Source organism: Coturnix japonica, chromosome 5 (assembly GCF_054131305.1).
Source record: "Coturnix japonica strain WE chromosome 5, WE-NBRP24, whole genome shotgun sequence".
Classification (NCBI taxonomy): domain Eukaryota; kingdom Metazoa; phylum Chordata; class Aves; order Galliformes; family Phasianidae; genus Coturnix; species Coturnix japonica.
The window spans coordinates 28,561,659-28,589,095 of NC_140667.1; the positions used below are offsets into that span (position 1 = coordinate 28,561,659).

The 27,437-nt window shown below is 34.9% G+C and overlaps 1 protein-coding gene across 42 annotated transcripts in view; it reads right to left on the reverse strand.

Annotated features, from left to right (window-relative positions):
• Nucleotides 1-27,437, reverse strand: part of GPHN (gephyrin) — a 242,594-nt gene that overhangs the window by 62,799 nt on the left and 152,358 nt on the right. For 9 of the 42 annotated variants that reach the window (XM_015864860.2, XM_085550345.1, XM_032444767.2 and 6 more), the window contains 4 exons: nt 24,302-24,574; nt 18,667-18,801; nt 7,121-7,177; nt 41-82 (listed from right to left, as the gene is read on the reverse strand). In XM_015864860.2, the coding sequence (XP_015720346.1) occupies nt 41-82; nt 7,121-7,177; nt 18,667-18,801; nt 24,302-24,574 (507 nt within the window). Of the gene's footprint in view, nt 1-40; nt 83-7,120; nt 7,178-18,666; nt 18,802-23,089; nt 23,198-24,301; nt 24,575-27,437 lie in introns of all 42 variants that reach the window. The other 33 variants (XM_015864841.2, XM_085550342.1, XM_015864844.2 and 30 more) reach the window with 7 other exon arrangements.

Sequence of the window (27,437 nt, forward strand, 5' to 3'; positions counted from 1 at the left end):
GAGCAGGTCAACTGTGTGAGAGAACACGTGCAAAGTATACCTCAGAAACACTATAGGTGGATGAGCACGAAGGGAGCCGAGCCTGGTTGTGCAGTGGGGAAAAGAAAACATTGTTAAAAAAGAAATGGTGACACAGTCAGGGTCTAAGAAGGTTTTCTGTGTAGGTGGTTCCAGCACTGAAATGGTGGCAGAGGGTTCATTAAGTTTCTGTGACCAGCTATTTCAGAAATTCCAAATTTATGCATTTTAAGGTGGAAGCTTCTTCAAAAGAAAAATAAAATATTTTCGATGTATGAAATAATTAAGCCTATGGGTGAATCTGAATTGTCAATTCTCCCTCCTCTATCTATTTCATAATGTGAAGAGAAAGCTATCCTTTGGACAGTAAGGTATTCTAAAATGAAGCTTTACCAGCCTCTTCCATTTGACGCTATTGGTTTTATTCCAACTCTGCAAAGGAAAAATGTGAAAATACATTAGAGGCCTTTTTCTTCCCTGTATTCCTCTATGTTTTAGTTGCTAAATTGCAATGTTAAATGATTCACTGTCAGACAGAGGTCAGCAGAAATCTGCAGATTGTCTCTAAGCAATATAAACAGTTGTGACTCTTGAGGGACAGCGCACTCTGTCAAAAGCTTTCAACACAGACACAAGTTAAGTAGCAAGACTGCAGTTTTACCGATTGCTTTGAGAATGCCTTGCTTACACAGCATACTCATTCTTCAATACCAGTAAGTCACTTCTAGATCAGAAATAAACTTTAAAAAGTATCCAATTAATTATAGATTTCTTCAACTTAAGTAAGTCCAAATATTTTCTCTTTGGTTGAAAATATTTCATGTTGAAATTACAGAGTACTTTGGATTTTTCTTTTTCCTTAATTTTTGTTAGATTCATGATCAGATTACAAGTGGCTCTAAAAACTAAAACCAGCTTCATAAATGAAACTTAAAAAGACATGGTTCATACAAACACATTAAAAATCTCCTCTTGATTTTTTTAAAGGTAAAAAAAAATTAATTATCAGAAGACCCTAAAAACCTTTCTTTGTCTTCAGCAGAACTGTTTGCATGGCACATTAGGCACATTTACAGTAAAATAACCCAGCAAGAATTTTCACCAAAATTGCTGACTTGAGTATCACGATGGACTGAGCAAATAAAATAACATTCATAAAAAGTCACCCACAAACATCCTTCAGTCTCAAATGTTAATCCTATAATTCTTCACTGAAATGTAAAATTCCTTTCCAGTACTTTGTACATCTTTCATTTGCTCTGACTGGACTGTATTACTAACAAAATGAGTGACTTCATGGCATCTTAAGAGTCTGTACACAATCAGAGCTCTCTTCATATGATTTTACTTATTTTTTAATTAGAATATGGTACAGTGAGATGGTTTTCAGGACTAAGTCACAACTAAAAAATTAATCAAAAAAACCCCAAACAAACCCCAAAACAGAAGAAAAAAGACAACTCCTTTCAAACAAATACAAAGCCTATTTCTAGACAGACAGCACTGAGTGCCTTCTAGGAAATTTAAGGTATGCTTTTGCTTAGAAGAGGGGCTCCGCTATTCACCTAAGATTTTTAGAAGATTCCCTACGCAAGATTCTCATCAGTAATGTCCACTCATAGATCCCGTGTTTTGTATTGCAATAGAGTGGTAAAAGAAAATTCTTCAGCCTCAGTTTTGAAGGTGAGGATTCAAAGAATGCAGTAACAGGAAGAATAACACAGCACCATTTTAAAAAAAAAAAATTATTATTACTATTTTTAACTATCAGCAACTAAATAAAAGAAAGCAGCAATGATATGAGCTTTAGAATTATTATTTTTTGTAATTTGGAAGAATTTGGCTTATATATCTATTCTTCATGTTAATTTACAAGGGGCATGAGAAGCACTTTCATATATCTTTTATCTTCTTTTGGACATTTACCTTAAGGAGACTGCTATTTATCTGTGATCTAATTAATCATAATTTCGTTATTATCTATCTAAATCTTAACATTTAATTTAGGTCTTACTCCTCTTAGTATTTGATCACTTCAAATCATTCCTTTCTTTCTTGGTTCATAGTTCCAGTTTAATAGAGGTGAACTGTAATTTGAGCAGCAAACATCCAAGCTAAGGGGGACAGAATTTATGCCAGTCATAGAAATTCCCCCGCTGTGATAATTACTTTTAAAAGAGCTGTGCTCATGTACACCAACTGAGAACCTGGTTCAAAGGCTGCAAGAACAATCTGTTAATTGTCTGAAGGCCTTGACTCAGATCTTTAATAATTGAATATTTTGACCTGGAACAAAAGCCCCATAAATGCAATTCTTCATCACGATCAAAGAAGGCAGGTACTTAAAGTAAGTCAGAACAAAACAGGAGATTGCAGATTTTGTGAGACACAGTTCTGGAAAATGATGATCCAGGTTTCATTAAAGAACATCTACAGACAGATTTTGGCTTCTGCTATGAATTCTGAGAGCATTTTTCATGATCCAAAACAGAATCTTTGATTTGGAATGATGATAGTTTAGAGTCTACATTTAGACATACTTCTTTTCCTGATTGGATTTCCATAATATATTTCTACAGAATTAGAATCCGTATTTAAAATATGAGGGCTATCCTGAAAATAATGCCTCCTATTTTACTACTCCTACTGCTACATTAATTTGAACGGGTTTAAAAAAATGCCAATAGCTCCAAATGATAGAAAACTAACTTTTCTAAACAATGTTCAGCTTCAAACATGGGCCTCTGGGAGGTTCAAAGGTTTAACTGGAATATCTGAAGGTTCGATAAGTGAAGAACTCAAAAGGAAATTGAAAATGACACTTCAGGTAGCCTTTATGCTAATATTTATGTACTACAGTTGACACTGGCTGTTCTACAAAGTTATAAGCCCTCAAACCCTCAAAACTGCTTAATTAATTCAAATTTTCACACACGATTTCAGTACAACATTATTTTAAATACCTGGTTGTACTTCTGGTTTAATCTGGGATATTTCTACATATTTCCAATAACATATGCTTTTAATGTGGGAAAATTCTTTGCAATTCATTCTGAAACAAAGGTTCCACCTTAACAGCATATAGTAATGTGCAATAGCATTTAATTTTCATCTATGCCGCTGGCCATCAGATACTACATGTTCCCCCTCCCTCACAATTTAATACATATCCTACATTGTAGGGGGACCCCTTTGCAACAACAGTATGAAATACATGAAAAATATTCATCATTATGAATTATTAACAGATCTCTCATTTTCTTTCCAACTGTCCACTGCTTATTAAGGACTTCTTTATTACTGACCAGTCATTTGTATACTGCCTTTTAAGATGTTGACTTATGTAAAATACCCATTGAACGACACGAATCACAGTGGCAGTGAAAAAGCAATAGATTTTAATTCTATATTAATATACTTGCAATGTGTCCCATTTAAATTTTAAGAATCTTAAAGGGCATAAGCAGAATGTATGGAATATATCTTAGCTCATCATCTGACTTCCTTAATAACACTATGTGGGGTAAGGCTACATAATAACAGATAAAATGGCACAAAGGAACAAGACAATTTCATGTCAGTTAGTTCTCTTAATAACCATAGTTAACGTGGTCATAGTTTCTCATTTGAAACCTTTCTCAATGTGACATTCAATGGGATAAAGTGTGATTATAACAACATTTTTATAGTATATCATCTCATGGCATTTTTTTCCCCCTACCTTAACATTTATTCACTAGTAGTAAAACTCAGATTTAAGAATGAGACTTGCTCTGTTATTATTAACACTAAGAAAATAACACTAAGATTACTAAAGAACTGTCAATGAAAAGACATACTGCTTTCACAAAATGTATTTGTGGAATGCTGCAATATATTAGCAGCTTGGTTTCCCTGTATTTGAAATGCAAGCAATTATTAGCCCAGGGATTTCAGTCTGACAATAAGCAGAAGCCAACTTTGCATCTGACACAAACCTGGTATGCAAAGTCATCCAAAAGGGATAGAAATTACCAAATTATTATCACTGTCAAAATCATCTCTCACTGTATAGCCATAGTGTGTTATGCATTAGAATGGTAATGCTGAGAATAACAACAGTCATAGCGAATGGAAGACACAAACAGGACACAAATCTCAAGAAACTTCTAAGATTGTCACTGGATGGATGTGTAAAGGGATAAGTGGTTTTTGACATCTTTTACATCTGTTATACTCATATCTGTCCCTTTTTTTCTGATTTTTGTAACACATCAAGTCATGTGGCTTAAACTATTTCTTCTGTAAAATTAATTGCTGAAAGGCTGATCTTCATTTGCAAGGTGAAACACGTGTTTACGGGGTACTTACTGCCTTCACTGTTATGTTGAATTTGACTCAGGTTTTTAAAGATTCTTTGAAAAATAGTTAACTTTCCAGGGGTGTCATGACTGATAAGAGATCCTGATTCTTTTTCACATTATTTCATTTATTAAAGAAGAAATGCAAAAAGTAAGATATATGAAACATTAGTTCTTGTATTACAGAGTCTCGTAATAAAACAACCAAAGTTCCGTAGACTGCATTTAACCAAATATTAATACATTTTGTAGGATGATGTAAGGACCCCAAAAAGATCAAAGGCAAAGAGGGAGGCAAATAAGATCACATATGCTTTTGGTTTTCCTTAGTGCATCTAAGGCTATCAATCACAGGCAAAAGATACCATTCTCCTATAAACCAAGAGCATCTATTTTATTTGTTACTAAGCTTAATATTTGGGAAACATTAATTTCAGTTTTGGAAAGGGATGTTTTTAGCTGGTGTTAAAGTCAAGCAGTCTGATTAGCACTCATCAAAACGCAGTGGTCTATTCTTTTAAGCAAACCCTTTCAATTAAGTCAGGTTTATCCGACACATTGAACATGAAGTCCCAGCTAGAAAAGAAAGAAAACACAAAGGGAGAAAGAGAGAGAAAAGAAAAAGATGGGCATGAGAGGACAAACCAATCAGATTTAGTGACACCAGCCAGCGGAAGTTTTAAACAAAACAACAGATCACCGAATGAAATCGTACATTTGCTCGCAGAGAGCATCCTTTGACACTGCCTTCTAGGTGATCCCTGAGCTCCACCAGCTTTCGATGGAACTACATGTAAACATCAGAAAATGAATTGAAAAAGAAACCTGTTCTTTGGTCATGGGTTTTTTTCTTTTTTTCTTTTTTTTCTTTCTTTTTTTCTTTCCTTTTCTTTCTTGTTTTAAAACCATAGGATAACACATTTCTCACTGCCTCTGGCAAAATATTTCAAGACATCAAAATGATTTCAACAACACAGACATACAAGCTCAATAAACTTCAAAATTGGGAATAGGATATTTTTAGTTCATGAGCATGGCTCTTTTCTCAGCACAAAAATAAACACTGAAAAAAAAATCAAGGGACTGATTATTCTAAACCAATTGGATCTTCGCTACACTGATTGTTTGCCTGTTTATTGTTAAGGCAGTGTTCAAGAATGTATTCTCAAAGGGACCTATGTTCACGTTTTGGATTCCCAGTTGGGATATCCAATTATACGGATATTTATGTAAGATTTTGTGTCTAAATACATACTTTGGGCAGTAAAATTAAACCATGAGCAGTCAGGTACAGAAATAAGAATCCTGAACTAGGTATCAATGAACATTCATAAATTACGAGGTGAATCCGACCCCTTGTAAATTACATTGTGTAAGTTACAATGTGTATGCATACTATGCATGTAGAAGTGTATGTTATGACCCATTAAGATGAACAGGTCGCAGTAAGTACATACACAAATAGCACAGAAACTCTCACTGTCTTATCTTTTCCCCTGTATGCATTCAGTGGTACTGAACGCCCGCAACTGAAACAGTGCCTCATTCACATAGAGGGCTCTACTCATTTACACTGTAACGAAAACTTCTTCCCAAAACACAAGATGAAAAGATAAAGCCTCACAGTCAGTGAGGAATGCTACAGATGCCACTAGGTATGACTTGTATAACAGAGAGCAACTGGCTTCTTTTCTATATTGAGATCAATTTAAATGGTGTCATTACTGGAAAGAGGTGCATAATTAATCTCTCCCCTCCCCTTCTTTTTGCTCAGTGAAATAACATTTTCACAAAGAGCAGCTGTAGAGCAGTGTTAGAAAACAGAGAGGATGGCTTGTCCTGGAACAAAGGCAGTACACACACATACAAAAACAAAACAAAAGATCAAAAAATAAGAAGGCGGGAAAGGCAAGGAGAGTGCAGAAGAAAAATGAATTAGTCAGCCCTTTAGAAAGTGCTATAAGGAGATAAAGTGAAAAAAAGGTGGAAAGTTGGGTGGCTGAAAGAGGCAACTGTTGAGATGGAATCTTAACAGAATGGCCTGGACTGAATGTGATCAGCATCCTGACACAAATTATGTCCTGTGTTTTAAATCGTTTATTAGAGAGTAACGCTATACGTGGGTAGGTAATGATTTAGATATCTGCCTAATAAGTGCTCTAAAGTTTTAAGTATTTTATGCAAACAAAAAGGCAGAAAAGGGGACTAACTATTAGCAAAACAGTGGCTCCATTCTTATTAGTCTCACCTGAGTCTCTCTCATTTCCTCTTTATCTGCTGTTTCTTTCTGATTTAAAGGCTCGGTATGGTTGAAACATTCAACTTTCTTATCATGGTCTTTTGCATAATTTAAATGCAAGAAATGCAAGCACTATAAAAGCTAAATTGTGATTTAGATGGGAAGCAGTATTCTGAAGATGAGTAAGTCACTTCTCTATGTAACAGGCAGTTAAGTGGCAAACAACACACATCAGAGAAGTGGTTTAATCATGATCATGAAATTACAGGCACTTCAAAAAAGTCAATTTTTTTGTATTTTGTGACATTCAAAGCTTACTATCTGGCTTTCTGTAGGTTGTTCTATGTGTTGCACAGAAACAAACAAAACGTGACCCAACAGCAATAAGAGTATTGAAATAAAAATGATGAGATGGTGAGAAATGGAAAAGCCCCTTCCCTCCCTCCCCTCACCTCCCCCCTGAAAAGGAAAAATGTAGGCTATAGAAGAAAATTTGCAAAATAAATGTTAGAAACATATTTACTTTGAGGGATCCAACTCTACTAGCAACTCCTTTGCTTTCATCCGGCCGTCTAATTTGCTACAATGGAGGAAGATGGGTAAAAAAGACAGAAGAATAAAGAAAAAGTGAACTTAAAAAAATTTCCACACAATCAGTTAGCAGTACATGCAAGACATCAATTTGACTCTCTGAGACACCTCTAGAGGACAAAGACACAGACTCTAATTTCTGAAATAAATGGTGCTTTATCACGTCATTTTAACCTCCCCTTCTTTTTCATTATATTACCAACCTGGCATATATTCTGCATGCTAAATTCACTACTATTTCTAAATGAATACATGTTACTTATCTGATTTGTATATGGAGAACAGTGAAGTCCTAGAACTCTAACTGAAGAAAAAAACACTATATCTTCTACAAATAATATGACCATAGTATGCTATAACTGAGTATCAGGCCTGACAAGTATCATTATTGATACCTGACAGAATGCAATACAGATTCCAGTTGTCCCACTCCTAGAGATGTTAGCCACTGCTATCAAGTTTCCCAGTTAAAAATTATGCTGCCCAACCAGAAAATTTTAATGCCAGACCAATATCAGATTTTTCTTTTAAATATTCAATGTACATGACTTCTCCCACACATCTCCTACCTGATTCCTCTTCCTTTATTATGTAATTTTTTTCCTAGATGACGCAGAGGGTGGAAGAAACAAATGAGATAGATGCTCGAAATGCCTTGTATTGATAGAAACACACAAAATAAAACATTCATTTACATCCAGAGTTCTTTTCAGAATTGCTGAATCCAGTAAGTAAACCTTTTTTAATGACAAATTAAACTGGTGTCATGTCAATTCAAGTAGAGAGAATGAAGACAATAAAAATGACCTTAGGGATATCTTTCTGCTTGCTAGTCTCAGTCAAGCCTGAATTGAGTTTCCATCACCTGGTTATTTCATAGTGTATGTAAGAATAAGTCCCACAAAACTGAGGTGAAACCTTTCAAAATACAATCCCTTTCCTTTATGAAGTCTCACCAAGGAAGCCAAAGACTGAACGAACCATGGAAATTTAACTATGCTTTACACTGGCCAGGACATTCCACAGTAAAAGTTAGATTGCCACTGCTTATACTTTTTTTGATCCCTGGAGAACCTAAAATGTTGTACTCAAAACATAGTCAGGAAATTTTTGCTTTCCTTACCCTGTATTTAGAAGAAAATAATGCACCTAAACAATACATTAATTAAATATTTAGTTTTGATAGAATATGCCTTAGTAAAGTACAGTGGAAACATCTATGAAAGCTGTTGCTTTCTGACTGCATTAGAACAGTATCAGTCTTGAACTATGAAGCAAAACATTGACACTACAGTTTTGATGGAGCTCTGAGTCAATCTCCAAGCAATTCTAGTATACTGACTAGGAACAAACTGTTGCTTATAAAAAAAAGGTCTCCTTTAGAACACAGATTCAAATTAAATATATGCATTTGTAACCTAGTTGCTGTATGTCTCAATTCAAAAAGAACAAGAGGAAAAAAAACCACCAACCAACAAGAACCAAAAAAAAGAAAAACCAACCAAAAAAACTCCTTCTCAGGAGGAAAAAGAACACCTTATTGGAAACAAAGAGACATGAGTTGGTACAAAAACACTTGGCCCAGTATCCTGGCATAAATGCCATCAATCTCAGAAAGTATAACACCACCAAACAGAACAACATTTTCAAATATAACACTTTCAGTTTTGCTTTGAAAAAATGAGAACTAGAAAAAAGAAAAAAAATAATGGAAAATAAATATTGATAATCTTACACAATCTTAATTATGTGGAATCAGGACATCACAAAAAATACGATATATCACAGAAAGGAGGGGAATTGTTTTAAGATACAGCTAAATGCAAGCCCTTCACAGAAGAACACCAGTATTATTCTGTTACTTACCAGTGTGGGGTAGCATGGCTACTCAAGTTGTTCTGAAGATTTAGGATTTAGAAATGAGTCTGGAAATACCGTAGGTGCATATAACTGAAATAATTTAATCTTTCACTTTTCAAAATATATAGAGAAAAATACACAAGATCTATAGATTGCAAGTGATGAAATAATAAATGATTGAAAATAGAAACTCGGGGGGAGGGAAAGGGGGGGGGGAAATTAATGCGAAACAAAAATCAACAAACAATACTTTTTTTTTTCCCCATGGCAAAACCCATGGAAGGGAATTGAGTTGTATCCTTATTTCTGCTCAACTCCTGTCTAAAGACGTTTGTCAATAAAATAGTATTTTAGAAAAGGACTATGGATTATACACTCCTCATTTTTCAGACACAACTAAATACAAGAACCCTTTCACAGATGAGCACTTGTAGCTACAAAAGACCAGAACAAAAGATTGTGCACCTACATGTTCTTAATCAAAAGTATATCTATATCTATCCCCACCAGAAACTTGTGTGATCTAAAACTGAGTCCTTTGACTTTTTTATTAATCATCTGTTTAGTGAAATAAATCCCTCCTTCTAAGCAAAATGTAGATCTAATAAAAAGAACCTGAAGAATGAAACTGAAAACACACCATTCACTTTCTGTTTTTATGTTTACTATTGATCATTTTTATATCACAATACAGTTAAATGAGTAGATAGAAAGATAAGGCAGGAGCAATACTAAGTAATTGTTATCAAAATGTTATTTGAGAGAGGTGAAGGTTTTGGAACAATCTGAAATTAGTAGTAATGAAGGAAGATGTTCTGTGGAATTCCTAGGAAACTGAAGGTGCAATGCACTGACAGTTAAGACATACCATTTTTACATCCCTTTCCTATTCACAAGGGAATAAGATAGGAGTTAGGAGTTAAGGATGAGCCAAGGTGTCCTGTCCTGATCTTTGAAGAACAAGGCAGAGCTATAACAAGAGAATAATAATAGGAAGCCAGTAGAAGAAAATTCGGGAAGTAGGGAAACCAGACCCAAAGACTGAGCAAAGACTGATAATAGATTTGTTAGAAGATGAATGAAAACTGTGGGTACCAAAAGCCAGGCATGTCATGTTTTCCAAGCACATGTTCCATTATTATTCCTCTGTCCTCTAGTAGCATCAATAAGAAACAGACCTGTTTATCCCTAGCTTTACTTCAGTAAAAAGAATTTATGAAATGGAATATATATATATTCCATATATATATATATGAGGCAGATATATATATATATATAAGGCAGATATACCCACAGGTCATAAAGAAAAAAACAAGTAAAGCACAGGCAAATGCGAGAGTCTGGTTTAGTTGGGATGTTTAAATGAGTTCCACTACAGCAGAACACGTAACACTATCCATTTCACTTGTAGATTCCTTCCAATTCCTGAAGATAAAATCCTGCTCTTGTTATTCCTAAATTTCCCTGCTTACTGCTTCTGACAAAGCAAACAGAACTTTGCAACTTCCAGAAATGTTTTCATATCCAAATTCAGCAAGAAGTTGAATTTCTGTCAGGCTTTTTTCTAAAATCCTGGCTAATTCACCGCTTGACAAAACATTTTCGATATGATCAAATAATTTAATTCAGAAACTGAATACATTCAACACCAGCAATGGAAATTCTTTACAGCATCAGTTTAAAAAGATGTTAAGTTCCAGGTAATGATCCAGACATGCACTGTTGGAATCATGTTAATAAAAAACAACTAATTATATTATATTATATGGCATCCAAACAATGTTCGGGTTATTTGCTGGACACATAAGAACCATATAAAAGCTAATCTCCCACTTGACCACAATGCACCCCAAATCTATCTCTTTTCCCAAGGCACAATATGGAAAAATAACAATCGGATAAGCTACACTAGATTGGAGAAAGGCTTAAAGAGAATGATTCAGTGCAAAAGCAGATGTATGTACAAAAACAACATAAAAAATATCTTTGAGATTAATGCATTGGAAAAAACATTCAAATTTACAGATGAGAAACTAACTATGCATCACAATATGCTGAGAAAGCCCTCATGTGAAGTAAAGTCTGGAAGAGCAAAATACATTAAGAACATGGATACCTAGGAGCAACTGACAATTATTATCAAATGCCTGGATACTCCTCCTGTTGATAACAGCACGTTCGACTAGAGAAGAAGGTAGTCCACCGATGAAGAGAAATCATGAAAGCCATCCTATGCAAGTTATTACAATATTGTGTTTCGGAAAGATTTTCTTGAAACCTCTCCCACCACCCACACTAACAGAAATGAATGGCAGAAGTTTAACTCAACTGAAAATTATTTCACATCAGCTGTCCATAAACAAAAAACAGACCTCCATATGGAAGTGAATTCAAAGGAGATTATTATTAAGGTCTAAGATGCTTTTTCTGACCCTTACCAGTATTTGCCAGAGTTCACGGTTCTCCAGAACTGGAGTTAAAATGACTAAAAATACTGATATGTGCAGGATTTTCTACAAACTTTGCCTGATCAATAGCAGAAAATACGAATACAGAAATCTACACTTCAGTTACAATTTTCTTCCCAGAGCTCTACATAAAGTGAGCAGTTCCGACTCCTAACAAAGAGCCTGATGTATTTTTAATACTGCAGCAACTCATGTTCTTTTAAGTTAAAAAATGCATTACATTCAACTTTTACACTCATGCATTAAAAAGGGGTTTGTGGTTGAAGGCAGCTTTACTTCTGCAGTTTTAGGCAAGACAAATGCCAACTAGTTGAGGCTTCCTGAGTAAATGTGGAGTATTTTCAAACAAAGGGAAGAAATACTTCCATTACACAGATAAACATTCTCACACAATAAAACTATTCTCCTGTATGCACTACACTGACATAAATGTTTTATTAGGGCTGCTGCACTTCTTTCCCACATATGATAAACCACCGGAAGTGTAATATACACGAATGCCATCTGATGCCCACATAACATCTTGTTCATACCATCACACATTTTGTTCTCACTATCCACTATCACTCACACTACTCCATATGCAGACTAGAGAACAAATGCAATTGATGCGGGCCAAACAGTGCACCAAGAAATGCAATTATCTTGCAGCTCTGCAGGTTAGAAATGAATTTCATCACCAGATCAGTGCTCTGTTAAGTCAGATAGCTGCAGAGATAATGTAACCACATGCTTAAACAGGAGCTCTGGTGATACACCGGTAATTTTACACCCATATGTGGCAGCCTATTTCTTCCAAAATATCTACTGACTTCTGTGGAACTCAGTGGTCAGAAATCTCCATAAAGTTGATAGGCAAAACGTGCAGCCAGGGCAATAAAAGATTACAGTAAATACTAACATTCCATATTTTGCCACTATTCCCAGTAACTTAATATCCTAAATCTCATCTACACTGGACCTCTGGTCAAATGAAAATTAGGCTGTCATTTTCACTATGCAGTGAACAAGTTTGTGCTTAAGAAAAAAATAAAAACATAGTTAATCCAAGGTGGTGACATTGTTCTGGATTGCAAGTGTATGTTCATCTCAAACTAACAAGTTAGTTTTGAATGCACAGCTCTTTTGCCTTGTTGCCATAAGTTGAACTGAAATTCTAAAAGCTGCAATGTATATAGGAACATTCATATTTCAATAAAGGACAGTGTCCTTTAAACATTTTAGTCAATAACATATATTATACCAAATACATATCGGAGGTAATGGTGAAAGCTGTCGCATCAACAGAGAGACTCACAGGCAACTCAGTGTGGGGGACAGCTATGTTATAAGTAAATCTGCCAAGAAAGTTGCTTGCTTTGACAACTTAGCAAGAAAATTAAGGGAAAGATGATGCATTGGTGCTCAATGTTGTAAAGGAAAGTTTCTAACTTTCTGAAAACAGATGGATCAGTGGGGCTTTAAAGGGAAAGGTAAATTTCTTTGAGGATAAGTGCATTAACTTTAGTTTTCAAATTTCTATAATATTTTGTACTTTATCCTTTTTGCTAAGCAGAAATGAAATTGGAAAGTCTGTGTAAAGCTTCTTGTCACGTATATTTCCTTAAATGTATGCCACCTGAAGAGCTCAGTACTAAAAGAGAAGTGGACAAGTTTGTAACGACATCAGGAAGGAGTGTACCTGTTGAAGTTATATATATTTCTGAAAGAAATGATTCAGAAGAATCCAGGTGAATTTTGTTCCACGTGACGTTCACAAAGCAAATGGGACATGCAATGCCAAGGCACAGAACTCCTAGCTCAAAGCGCTCCTTGCATTTTGAAAAAGCCTTTTTAAAAGGAAAAAAAAAGTATGCAACAAAATAACTATAACGAATGGTGCAAATTTAAAAAAGATGGCCAGCAGCTGGCCTGAAATCTTGCCAAACTTGTCAATGGTGGTTATTGAGTGACCTTCATAAATCTTCTCTAAGGCACTCAATAGGAAAGCTACACTCAATGTAGTATTTGGAGAGAAATATGTTCCAAATGTTTGAATCTCTGACTCTCAGGATCCCTAATCTGTCATAGAGCTTTCCTGTAAATACCTTCCAACAGAAACCACTCGTAGGTTCAAATAAAATGTTCTTCACTGAAACATGCAGGTTTTCATAAATCTCAGTATCAAGAAATGCCTGCGGAAATTCTTATCAGAGAATATGAAATGCTACTGTGAAACTGAGCAAAAATAAATAAATAACCACTTTATTTCCTTTCAAACAAATAAATACATTGTTGAATTGAAGGAATCAAATTCTATTCCATGTTTCTCAAATGGTTGTTTGTTTTTTTTCCTCAGTGTTTTTGTTTCAGAAATTCTTTGCAACTGAAACATTTCCATAGACAAATTTTAAGATATGCTATTGTTTAGATTTGGAATATCAGGTCTTCAGGTGAATGTAAAAAAGAATATAATGACAACAGCTCTTATTAGGAGATACAGTAAGCGATTAACTAGCAATATTAAATCTATTATGCCAGGAAAAATATGTTTATGGAGTGATGGATAGACAAGGAATATGTTTTGCTAATATCTAAAACAACTGTGAAAATAAGACTTGGTGCCTCATTTAGCTTGCAGATTCCTACAAACTCATGTAGGAATTAGAACTCTACCATGACTACAAATCTGTAAGCATGTGTCTTATCAACACTAACGACTTTATCTTTTTCAAGTTTAAATTAAATATGACAGATAGGGGAAAGACAACCAGCAAGTAAAGAAGAGAAAATAAAGAAGAGAAAAAAGACAATTTTTCCTAAGCAGAATATAATGAGTGTAAGGAATGAGGTAGTGAGATAGAAAAAACATCACTCTTAAAAGTACCATAACAAGTTTCTTAGGCTTCTTCATGATCAAAGGTACACTGAAAGAAACTTTTCACATTGAAGTGGAAGAAATGACTATCAGTTAGACTAATGATCTTGCAAAGTTAAGCACTTTGAACACCTTGTCACTGAAATGTACTCATTGAAATGGTGATAATTTCAGTCTTGCCCTTAGTCTTCTATATCTGCTTCATTTGACTTTGACACACAGTATTGGCAAAAAACAAACCAACACTGCGATTACATTTATGTATGGGAGAAGCAAAGACTTGAACTTGAAAGCTGTAATTTTCTTTTATACTAATATCATCCCTAAGATTAGAAAGGAAAAAAAATATATATCAGAAGTTTGAAGCAATTACTCAGTTATTTGGATAATTTAAAACAATATACATATGTATTCTTTTAAGTTATCTGAAGTTGTAGGTATAATATTTTATGCTTTATAAAAGCCCCCTGTGTCACTAGGCAAAAAATTTTCATTTACATTTGTAAAAGGTATTTTACACTGGGTATTGTATCATTTTTGTATCTGAAAAGAACACTGCATTTAATTTCATGAAAATGACATTCATGAAAATGTCCAAAAATAGGCAGATCTCACAATCTAGGCAACTGTTGGAAATTATATTAAAAACTTACAAACCATATTGTGTCATCTTATACTTTTGTCACACGACTATTTAGCAAACTCACTCAACCTCGTTGAGAAAGCATTAAAACTTTTCTATGACCAAAACTATATTGTTAAAGATAAAAATATGTCAGAATCACTACAATACTTCAGGCTGAATAACAGGAAAGGAGATGACTGTTAGTGCAGTTTTCCCTAGAGTAAAACGTACGACTGCCTCTCTATTTGAATCTTTCCACTATAAATACGTTTTAAATGCTCTTCAAGCCACAGTGGATTTTGTTTAAAACTTGAATGCAATTTATAGAACAAGGAAAGCATTCTAGAGGGATTTGTTAAATGCTCACACAAGAAAGTCTGCTTTGTTTTGGGGATGTACATAATGACAGATAGAGTAGTCCCAATGCAAATTTGTCTTGAAAACCTCCAAAGAATTAGTAGTGAAAAACACAGAACCACTGAATGGTTTGGGTTGGAAGAGACTATCAAGAACATCACATTCCAGTCCCCCTGCCACGGCTGAGGACACCTCCCATCAGACCCATTCAGCCTGGCCCTGAACACCTCAGCTCCATGGAGGGGACACCCGCAATCTCTCTCTGATTCCTTCTTTTTTCAGGAAATCTAACTTCTGAAGACTGATTGAAATATACAGGTTCAAAGGGACTATTCACCGTTTACTTCCTTCTTACAGTCAGACTTTTAGAAAACATGGAAGATAAAGTATAAACAATAAATACATCTACAATTAAATCTTCTATTCTGTGCCTATCTACATACTCTGTGTGTACTCATAAAGAACATTATTTTTTTTCCAAAATGTAATTATGAGAAGGTAAAGACTTTTCATAACAGATTAATCAAGAGTATCAATAATGCACTCTCTCATACCTTCTCTCCGACACACTCATGCATTAGTAACTTGCTACTTACATTTATTCAGTAAGGTCCTCCCTCCCATCATTGCAGAAGCTTGACTTTTTAAAGTTTATTTTTTTTTTTTCAGAGATGGACAAACAACTTTCTGCTATTCAGCAAATTCAGTAAGAGAGATATAAGGGTTTACATACATTTAGGACAAAAAATACAACAAGAAAATGGTGCAACAAAATAAACTGGAATATATTTCACAAAGAAATCTAGTGCCACTAATCCTCTGGCTAGAGCACCACTCCAAACAGTAACCATAATCAAAGGAAATTACACTGTTTTCTGATGGAAATTCCTCTTCTTTGTTTCACTACACATATGTATGCTTAGGAGCCACCTAGTGAGATCCTCAATCAGAAATTGAGGATATAGAAACAGTACACATTTGCAGATAAAAAAAAAAAAAAAAAAGCTGGAACAACAACTAGATGCTTTGTTACAGTTAATTTTTATACGCACTACTGTGTGAGTAATCTCTGGATCAAGAGGTTTAGTATGAATTCCATTAAACTGCATTATTAGAAAGCTGGGATCCAGAAGGAAAAATGTAGAAAGTGAAGATGTTCGGACATATTGACAAACTTGAAGAATGTGAACGAACCGTGTTTCTAGACAAATTCAGATGATGTTTGAGAACTTAACGGTAAATAAAAAGACTGAATAAAAGATACCAAGAATAGTTGGTGGTTTCATTTTTCAAAATACATAAAAGATAGAGCTTTCTAACTGATAAATGAGTTTATGCATCTTTCCAAAATCCAAACTTCAGGTAATTGGAAAGGATGAGATTATTCTTCACATTTATTTTCTTGCTGTTAACATTTGGGTTTTCCTTATTTTTTCCTTGAAGCAGCTTGTACTACCCCCTTCTGGAAGTCATTAAAGAAAAGCTAGACTAGGTAGATGACTCATGGCAACTCCTGTTATAAAAGTGGGGTGGTCTCTCCTACTTTGAACAAAATATGATCTTACAGTAATACATGAAAAATGGGGCTTAACACAAAACACCGAAGTGCTATGCAATTATAAGAGCTCATCTCAACTAATTTCCCAAAGAAACGCTTCAGTTTTTTTGTTTTTTTTTTTAACTCTTGTTTCAAAATTAATGTAGTTTCCTTCTGTAGACTCCGAATCATTGAAGACTGCCTAGAGCATGAGCATTAAACCTTCTGGTTTGCCCAGGCCACACTGAGTGAAGAGGAATTGTTTTGGACCGATGTTTTGCTTGTTGCTCAGTGATGGGTGCATGGCTGTGGCTGGGCCAGGCCACTTCATGGGGAAGAGCTGCCACTAGGATGGTGGGGCTAATTATTAGCTGTACTGAACCACATGCAGCCTGCAGGCAGTAGGTTGGACATGTCTGGTCTAGAAGAATGCATTCTGCTTCATCACTGATAAAGTTCACACCTTTCTACAGCAACACCTTCCTTAAAAAAAAAAAAGAAGTTTAATCTAGAGCTATTAGCAACATCGGCAGTATTTTACACTTGGTCTCCTTCCATTTTCTTTGGACTTTTCTGTTTTGTCAAGAGGCTTAAAACTCAGCGCAGCTTCTCTGTTTTGTATTCTTCTTCTGCTCAAGATTTCTAACGTATAAGTTCTGAGCTTCTATTTTTAGCCATCAGACAAGTGACAGCCTTTTTAGTAAGAAATGAAGGAACTGAATGCAGATTTAATTCTCTGAATATCTTCTCAAGAAAAGCAGAATATAGTGAAGCTTAGTATGCTGTCTATCAGAATAATTTTGACTGTGTTACAGTGAAGGTGACTACTGCATAAAACTCTCCTACAGACTAAACCAAAACATTTCTATGGGTGGTTGCCTATAAATCTTGTTCACTAACAGAAAAGAATGAGACAGCAGGAAGAAGAATTAGCAGATGCTAACAATCATTTTAGGAAGCAGAATAGTCTTCAAGAATCACAAATTAGATAAGGAAGAATGTTATTGTTCACCATCTGCTACGAGTTTATTAGTATGTCTGCATCTGGTACCACAAAAAGATCATTGTGACGTGAATACATAAAGCAAATTCTAGCAGAGCTTTTTTCTGCTGAAAAGAATCCTACTGCAGGTGGACTTTACAGGCCTTGCCACTGGTCAATCCACTTTGTCCTTGATGTATGCAATTCAAGGTTTTGAAAAATAATCAAATCGAGTTCGCTTTAACAATTAGATGGCATAGTATAATCAGTAAGAAGTGAACAATAATCCCACAAGGTTGGCATTAAAACTTTCTTACTACTAAATTTAGACTGATTTTTGTTTCCAAGTGTCAGGCAGCAAATATCTAAGGTTGAGCAAAATTAGTTGGTTTGAAAGAGTCTTAAACTGATCAATAATAGAGCAGGGCAGAGAACTGCCCCAGCTCAGGCTAAAAATTTGCACACATGTTTTGTCAACAAAATACTACTTATTAAATGTTGTTACTCAGTGGCAGGATTATCTACGTTCCTGAGGATAAGAAACACATTCAAGGCATTAATGATTTCATGACTGATATTGCAGGAGCTAACATGAAACTTCAGTAATCGTAACACGTTGGTAGACCCACATATTAAATTGTGCAGAAGTGCACATGGAATATCTTGGATTTATCTATTACTGAGAATGATATATCCCTTGCATGCAAACCAACCTCTCTTAGCTGAGGCAATACATAAATCTGATAGATCATACATCTGAGCATGGAACTCGCAAGGCATAGATGTACTTACTTTTGGTGTTGGGCAGGATGCAGTGGAGAGACGAGAGGTGGCCTGGGCACGAGGAGATTCTGAAGGGGTAGTGCTGAGGGAGGCTGTATCACGTGGGAGCACCTGAACACCACGAGAAATGATGGAATCTGGAATCTTAAAATAAGAGAGGTGGAATTAAGAGTCAATAATAAACCTCATTGAAAAAAGTATAATGTCTTTTATGTAACATTTTTTTGGAACACACCAGTCCTCACTTTGTGCATTTCCTCATGTGTACTGCTAGCAATGGTAATATTAAGCTCTTGTAACTTCAGTAACAAACCTACCACAAATGAGCAAAATCATATAGTAACTGTAGAAGCACAGAAGAAATTATTTGTCCTAAAAGTGTTTGCATATGATGTACTACAAGATGTAAGAGTAAGTAACAAGATTGTTTTTCCTCAGCCTGAAGCCCGATCCTTCAAAACCCAACAACGGACCAACAGTGACTTCTAATATGACATAGATGTATCTCATCTTTTATCTGTTTCAAACGGAAAACCAATTATTAGCAATGACTGAAACCCTCTGAAGAAATGTCATGCTGTAAATAAATTTTTCAGAAGAAATATCATACAGTGAGTACATACACTTCATTTCATGTACTAAAGAATTTATTTCAGGTACAGAAACTCTTGATGTAAAATCTGTATTGGAAAAACCTGCAGGCCTCTCTGAAAATAATATAGGCAAAAGCACCAGAAAACTCCATACAGAGTCAATGCTTGCGTTTAAAATGCATTGTGAAGAGAATTCAATCTTTGTTTTCACATAATATACTAGAAGGCTTAGAAAGTCTCTTGCTTTTTATTACTGAAGTATTTCAGTCTAGTCATGAAGATATCGCACCAACTTTATAATAGATTGGATCACCAGTTTGACATCATTATTCCATTTATTTATTTTGTATAAAATGATAAGACATACAGATGATAACTATCTCAAATAAGAGAACAGTTCCTAAAGCCTAGTATGGCTTTAAGGCAAACAGAATGCTCTAGAAAATATCTCCTCCCAGGATTCCTTGTCCCAGAGTAATCTCACGTTACTGAGTTGTGGAGACAAAGCAGGGATGATACTAAAAGAGGAGTAAAATGAAATAGACACGTACTCCCAGGAAAAGCATGGGATGTTCTTAATGGTCTGCTGATTTTGCATACTAAGTGACATACCAAAGCTGTTCCAACTGGGGAAGTTACAGTATCTTTGACATCTGCTTGGGGAACTTCCTCAGACCTTGGTAACACTTACTGGCAAACAAACTGTCTTACCTCAGTCATAGGACTGGTATTATAATAGTTTAAAATTTAATGCAACATTGTTTGTCTACAAATGCGTAACTCGTGCCCTCGTACTTTCAGGCTGTGGTTAAGAAGATGTTCATGTTATGTTCCTGTTGAGTGGCCTGTTGAAATGGACGATCTTAAGGCTCAAGTCATTAAATATTCCTCTTTTATGTCATTTTTGTTTCCTTAGCTTCCTTGGTTCACATCTATGAACAAGAACCACATCTAATTTTACAACCTTAACTTAAGAGACATTGGCTTATATCTAGTGGATTGTACTGAACATAAACTTTTCTCCATACCTTGGACTTTGTGTTTGCAAATTAAGTTTTATGGCAACAGACTTTCTTCACAGTTTACTACCAGCCGCCTGCTGCTGTGTTTCTAGACTGACTGGTTTTTGCCAGTCAATTTCTGTCCCTATTTTAAATGTTCTTCAGAAGTTTTTTTGGTACTTAGTAACTTGTGCTGCAATTCCCGCTCTGAATTAAAAAGCAAGCAGTTTCTCTTCACTAAGGAAGGTTATGCTTGGGATTGCTTCTGAAACAGTACCAAACTGACCTCAACTTCCAGTAGTCTAAATTGCAAATAAGGTCTTAGATACATAGTATAAGCAGGAGAACGAAGGCACAAGGGTATTCTGATCAGACAGACTGTATTCAGAAGAACAATCTCCTTTCTGTTCTCCTTCTCCTGAAATTCTATTTGAAATAAATCAAATATGCAAAAAAAAAGGTTGGCAACTCTTAGTCTTATACTGGCAAAGCTCCAACACTATATACAACTTTTAATACTTCCTTTTAATCTCAGTGTTTTAGCAAAACCCTAAATTTTGACCAAGGCATAAAACAAAGAAAATTCATAAAAGATAAAATAGTTTTAAATCTTTAACTATCCCCCTTTTTTTTCCTACCCTTCTCTGATCAGAGGATGCATCTTGTTAGATTTGGGTATGCACCTAATACATATTACAAATGGCAGCACGATGCAGTTCTTCCTGGAGTTAACTCTGGGTACTCTAGAGTAATTAGATATCTCTTATTGTCTCATTTTCTTCAAGCAAGTGCCTGGTTTACTTTTTTACCCACCAATCTCTGCTGCCAAAATTTTATGTATCACTTTTTTAAGAATAAAAAGAAAATAAAAGTTAAATGAGACTTTTCCAGTCTCCATTGAAATGCGCACACAGTACTAATTTTTTTGCTGGTGGAAAAATTAAAATTTATCTGAAATATCAGGTAGGACATTAATTAGCAAAGGAAGCTAAAGACAAAGAGTAAAGATGATGACAGGAATTACTTTTCAATGGGGATTATTTCCTAATCACCATCTTAGCTGAAAATAAAAATTGTCATAGAACTATATATAAACCCATCCAGTTGTGGCATGCCAGCTTTCACAATTTCAAAATCTTAATGAGTGATTTAGGTTAGCCTGCAGTCAAAATGTTGCTCCCAGGAGATCTGTTTCTCTACAGTGACAGCAGAATTTGTTGTCTAGCTAAAAACAGCATTAAGATTCTCTTTAATCACCATTACCTGCTGACTGCAGTTACTAATACTAATGTGTAAATCAACATAAAAATATATCAACATAAAAACATAAATATAATGCACGTACACTGCTCATTAAGGGATAACAAAATTCAACTGATTTTTTTATGCATACATGTTTTGTGAGATTGGGAATGTTGAATTTTACTGAGATTTAGTAAGTTTTTTATTTAAGAATTAAATTTAGGTAATCTACATATCTAGTAAAGGTGGTGTTTTGTTAATGCTGTTAAAGAGATCGGCCAGCCCTAGAGATTTTTGTGTTGTCTGCAATAATGAAAGGCAGAAACATCATTACTTTTTTCATGAAGTTACACTCTGTGTGTTTATGTCATCCTTACCTAAATATTTCAATTCATTTGCAAGCAAATTTAACAAAGGGCAGATGCCTCAAAACTCTAAATGGGGGTACTATAAATGGGGTACAATAAAACTCAAGTTGAGTGAAAATAGTTCGTGCTTATAGCTTGATGGAGTGGAAAAACTTGAAACATACTGATGGAAAAGGATATGAATGAGAAATGGTGGACAGAGAAAGATATTCACTGTGTCTTTTTCATGTCATTAATTTTGAAATTTCATCTGATATCATCTTTTCCAAAAGTAGTTTTACATTGGTTTAAAAGCCTTCACAACATTTCCTAAGTGACTTTTCAAGAGACATGGCCATTGTGTTACATATACAGAAGTGATTTAAATTAGTCTGATTGGTGATTTAAATTACTATTTGCCTAAAGGGTGAGAAAGTGCAGATTATGGTAAACAGAACTTAATGACTTAATGTTAAGAATTTACACTTAGTTTGCTGGCAGACAGGGAATGAATGTGTTGGATGGGACAACTGCCAGGGCAACTGCTTTCCTCAGATTCCTCTGACCTATAATTAAAAATATGGTAAATTGTGTTTCATTCCTAATGATTCTAGAGCCATTACTCTATCTTGACTCAAATTTAGACACAGCCTTTGGTAGTGATTTCTACTCAAGGAAGTAGCTGTCTACTATTCACAACAAAGCAGTTATTTATAATTTATGAATCCACTGCACCTGACGCCTTTTTTTTTTTTTTTTACTGTTTTTGAAAAAGTCTACTTCTAAACATAACACAAAAATAACGAGAAAATAAGCAGTGAAAACATATGACAAAAGCCCAGTGCCAATCTTGCATTATTTTGACAAACAAGCTTTTGAGAGAAAGAAGCAAAGCAAGTTAAATGATAGTGAAAAAGCTCTAAGGCAGTGATTTTAGGAGATTCTTTTAATTATATTTAATAATTTAGCACATTAGATGATAAAGTTGATGACTCATCAGAAACACAGGCTTTACAGCAATTTTTTATCTCAGCAGCCAAATAATTCCAATTGACAGAAAAGCACATGATATTTATCCTGTTGAGTTTTGTATCTTAAGCAGAATGTTCTCTGTAGCATGTTCTTTAAAAGACAGATAGCACTGATATCTATTTGTTAGAATAAGAAAAAGTAACACTGTTAGAATAGGTGGCAGGCAGTGTAATTTTAACTACTGTTAGTGCAAAAGCCTCTGGGAAGTGCATCTTACCGGTTCTTCTGCACTGCCTGCCGCATGATGGCAATAACTGATGAGACCAGGAATGGGCTGTTCACCTTTTGCCATAATAACTGCTGAACTGGTGTAGGATGGATGTTTCTAATGCACAACACATAACAGCTATGAATACAGTGACAGGAAAATATGAGACCAAACAAGCAAATGACTGAAAGACAATGAGGTGAAAACAAGTGTGAAGCTGAAATGTCAAGCTCACATGAACACAGCCTGTTTAGATGTCAGATAATTTCTGTCTTTAAAATTGCATACATTATTTTTCTTTGTCTATATTAAAATAAATCAATGAATTTTAAAAAATGCATTAATAAAAACTCAGAGTTGCATCTGATAACTTCCTTAATTCAGCCTTTTAAAGACATACACAACCAGGATTTTCCATAAAACGATGATCTCCAGCTGTAGCTGTCTTAGACCTGAATTCACACGTCTGGAGTTTGAATGTTGCTGCTTTGCTTTAGAAGTTCTTTATAAGCATTTTGAGTTATGTGCACATTCAGTTCCCATAGTTGGAATTAAAAGTACAGCAAGTAAATACAGAGCTCATTTATTTGTAATAAATGAGTGTCATTCTTTTTCCTTTTGTAGTCTCCAATTCATAATTTTGGTCTGAGTAACGCTGAAGTAACAATCACCTATAATTCGTAGTTACACAGAGGCTCTAAAGACAACATGATGACACTTAATTTAGTGACAGAATTTCACATTTCTCATGCAGTAGATTGGATAGCTTATGACCTAACCTGCTACGTAGCTGTCATACTTTTTATGTTTTTAAAAACCAAGCGTCATTACAAAATGGAAAATATAAGTTAGTGAATCTTGCTGTGACTCCTTAGTATGTCACTAGTTGGACTGTGCACATCCAGGAGCCTGAGTATTTCTGATCGTTTCTTTTAAACCTAACACTAAACATGCTCTGTCAAGTCAGAATATAATATCAGAATATAATTAAAATGTAACCTGCAATCTAAATAATAAACAATGCATCTTCCAATGAAATCGGTGATCATTTACTGAAACAACATTCATATACTCTTAGGATGCTAAATTTCTATGAAATGTATCCAAAATATATCTGTTTGAGCACATCAACATTGACGTATAGACTTGACATGCAAATGAATATTGGTGGAAAGTACCTGTGCGAAGCTAAAGAGTGTCTTGGAAACAAGCCAGACTCACCTTAGCTGCAATGGCTGCTGCAGTTATATGTGAAGAGGAACTGTCCTCTGTTGATGCAACTCCACTATCCTTCTTCTCTTCCTCCTCTTCCTCACACTGTACTCCTTTGTCCTCTGTCTGCTTGTGAGGGCTGGTGGTTGGAGGAGGAGAAAGAGGAGGTGGTGGTGAAGGTAGATCTTCTAGCTCATCGTGTACCTCCTTTACTTTTACAATGGCATCTCGCAAGAGATCGATGGCATGAGGTAGGGCTGGCAGTATAAATTGAAAGCATTCCTATGCACAAGAAGAGAAATGACTATGAATAGTTACTCGCAGAAGCAAATAAAGATTTTTCAGATTTGCTCTTAGGAGATATTGGGGATTTTGATGCATCTTTTCACCTGATCGTAAATGAAAATCAAAATGCCCATTACCAATGCTCTTAGAAAAACAAACAAACCAAATCCCCAACAACCAACCAGCTAAAAAACCCACCAGAATCTGAACTGAGGATTCAAATATTTTAGTCCTTTTCATGCAAACATAGTAAGCAGTACAACAGTCAAGAATTAATGCAATTAATCTAAAACTGGATTAAAATGTAGGAAAACAAGAGTTAAAATTTTAATGAATGCATAAAGCAGAAGCACATTTATGGCAGTTGGCAGTATTATTACAGAAAGGCAGAATAAAAACATTAACTCTATCTCTGCAAGGTTATTAGCTTCAAATAACTTCTGTTACACTCATTCACAATTTGAGAATGTTTCATAATAATTGCCATAATTGTACTTTTAAATAACGTTATTGTTTATTTTTTAATTCATGAACTTATCCTTTGGGCCTCGCAGGCAGTACTGATGTCATTATAATTTTATGTAACTAAAATAAATTTACCTTTGGTAATCTATTTTTCAAACCTCTCCTTGCTCCGTGATTTAAAAGCCATCAAAAAGTTTATTTTGTACAGTCGGAGAAAAAACACAGATGCCATGTAACCATTCTAGCTCTGCAACAGGTGTACATATTTCTAGCTACCTTTAGTTATTTCACCAAATAAAAGAATCATTCGTGTTGCAAGGAACCTCAGGAAGTCATTAAAATACTGAATTCAGACAGGTTGCTTTGGGTTTGTTCAGCCTAGTCTTGAAAAAATCCAAGAACCGAAGCTCCCCAAATTTTGTGGACAACCTGTTCTAATGAGTAATTATCCTCATAGTGATTTTTTCTTTATCTTTTTATCCAGTTGGAAGCTCCCCTTCTTCAATTTATGACTCATCCTCTTCCCAGGCACCTTAGAGTAAGGGGTTTTCATGTCTCGTCTGCTCACTACATAGACATATTGAATTACTGGAAAATGATGGCAAGGTCACAATAATGAATTGCCAAGGCAGTACAGTTAGAGTTGACAAGGTAGCTGATGTTATTCCTTTCATCGCTTTTCATCTTTTGTTTCATTTCAACCATAAAGAAGACTTCTCAAAATTGTAATACTGGAATTTAAAGAGTGCAAAAACTAAATAATGATAAATATTTTTAAGCAGATACAGTAACAAGTATTTTCAATAAATAAAAATGACTATGTTAACAAACCGTCCATCAGAGAATAGCAGAATTTATATGACCCAGTTTGTAAGTCAGAATCATGACTCACAAACACTATTTCCTCAAAACCTCTAAATAAGAATCCATCTTTCAATCATACCTCTGGGGGTAATGAAAAGTCAGACTACTACTCAGGTATTTAAATTCTATAAACATTTGATTTGTTACTCTAAACAACTCAAGTAAGCAGATGAGCAAGAACTGCTGCATATAATGAATATATATGAAAAATCTATTTTTAAATATAATAAAGAAATATAATTTCTGTTGCAACTGTAAAGCTCACAGTTACTGACCTTCCAAAGTACTATTTTAAAAGTGGTTTAAAACACTGAGGTATACAACCACCCTTACTTCAGTGAAAAAGCAGATCTCAAGCAAGCAGTAAGCAAGGAGATCTGACTACAAATAATGAAAACATACATTAATTATTAACTCATTAGCAAGCAAACTCCCCCCACTCCTACCACTGAAATAAATCCTTGTTGAATGAACTATTGATAAGTTAGTTCCCAATTATGCTATTTCTAACACTCATTGTTTTAGGCAATTGCTAGTATAATCACATAAATTGCCACAGACCCAAAGATTTTAACGTGTATTTGGTACTTTCATACTCAGTGTCATCTGACAGTATTATATAGCTTTATAAAGGCTGAAATGAAATGAAATAGACTAGAACAACACAAAAATTGAAGTAGACTACAAACCTATGTTCAGTGATACATTCCATATAAATTCTCTGGAGAAAATATGTTTGGCATCACCTGCATTTTTCCTTTTGCTCACTACCATGCCAGTAGAGCAAAGAATGCTCAAAATTCTAGCAGGCAACTGAGATCAGAGAGCTGCTCTGAAGTTAAGCAGAAATGCCAAGCTAGCAACTCCGATGAACAGAAAGACAATGGCATGGCTACAGAAACAAATGGTGAATTTGGAACACCAACAAATTTTCTGCTTTGGATTATAAGGTTTTTTCCTCTCCATTGTGCTATACTAGTGTTACATAAAATAAAGAGCTGACCAAAATGTATATTTCAATTAGCTGCTAGAAGTATAGCTAAGAATGGTTACATTGCTATGACACCAGTGGAGACATCTTGGATATTTTCTCTATGAGACAGTGTACTAGTCAAAAACAGTTTATTTTACTTATTTGAAAGATTAAAACTTAAATCTGCAATTTAAAATTTGACTCTAAGATCCTATTCCAACAGTGTCCTTTCCAGTACCAAACAGTCTTGAGATGGAGAGACTCCGATGACTCCTTTCACACTGAGACTTAGACTCCTTGATAAGGAAAGTTTTTATTCTGGTGCTCTGATCAAGCTTAAGTAAACAGTTATTAGCAACAAAGGTTAATCTAGTTGCTTTCTTCCTTCTACTTCTATTGCAACATTGGTTTTGACATAAGAATACATACTCTCCTTTCCTAAATGAAATCCGTGCTCATAAAAAAGGGGAAAATAACAGCAAGAGGGAGTTTCACACACTCGGTTCAGACTGCTCTTGCCTTCATTTCCTTCAGTTTTGCATTGTGTCCATTTTTTAA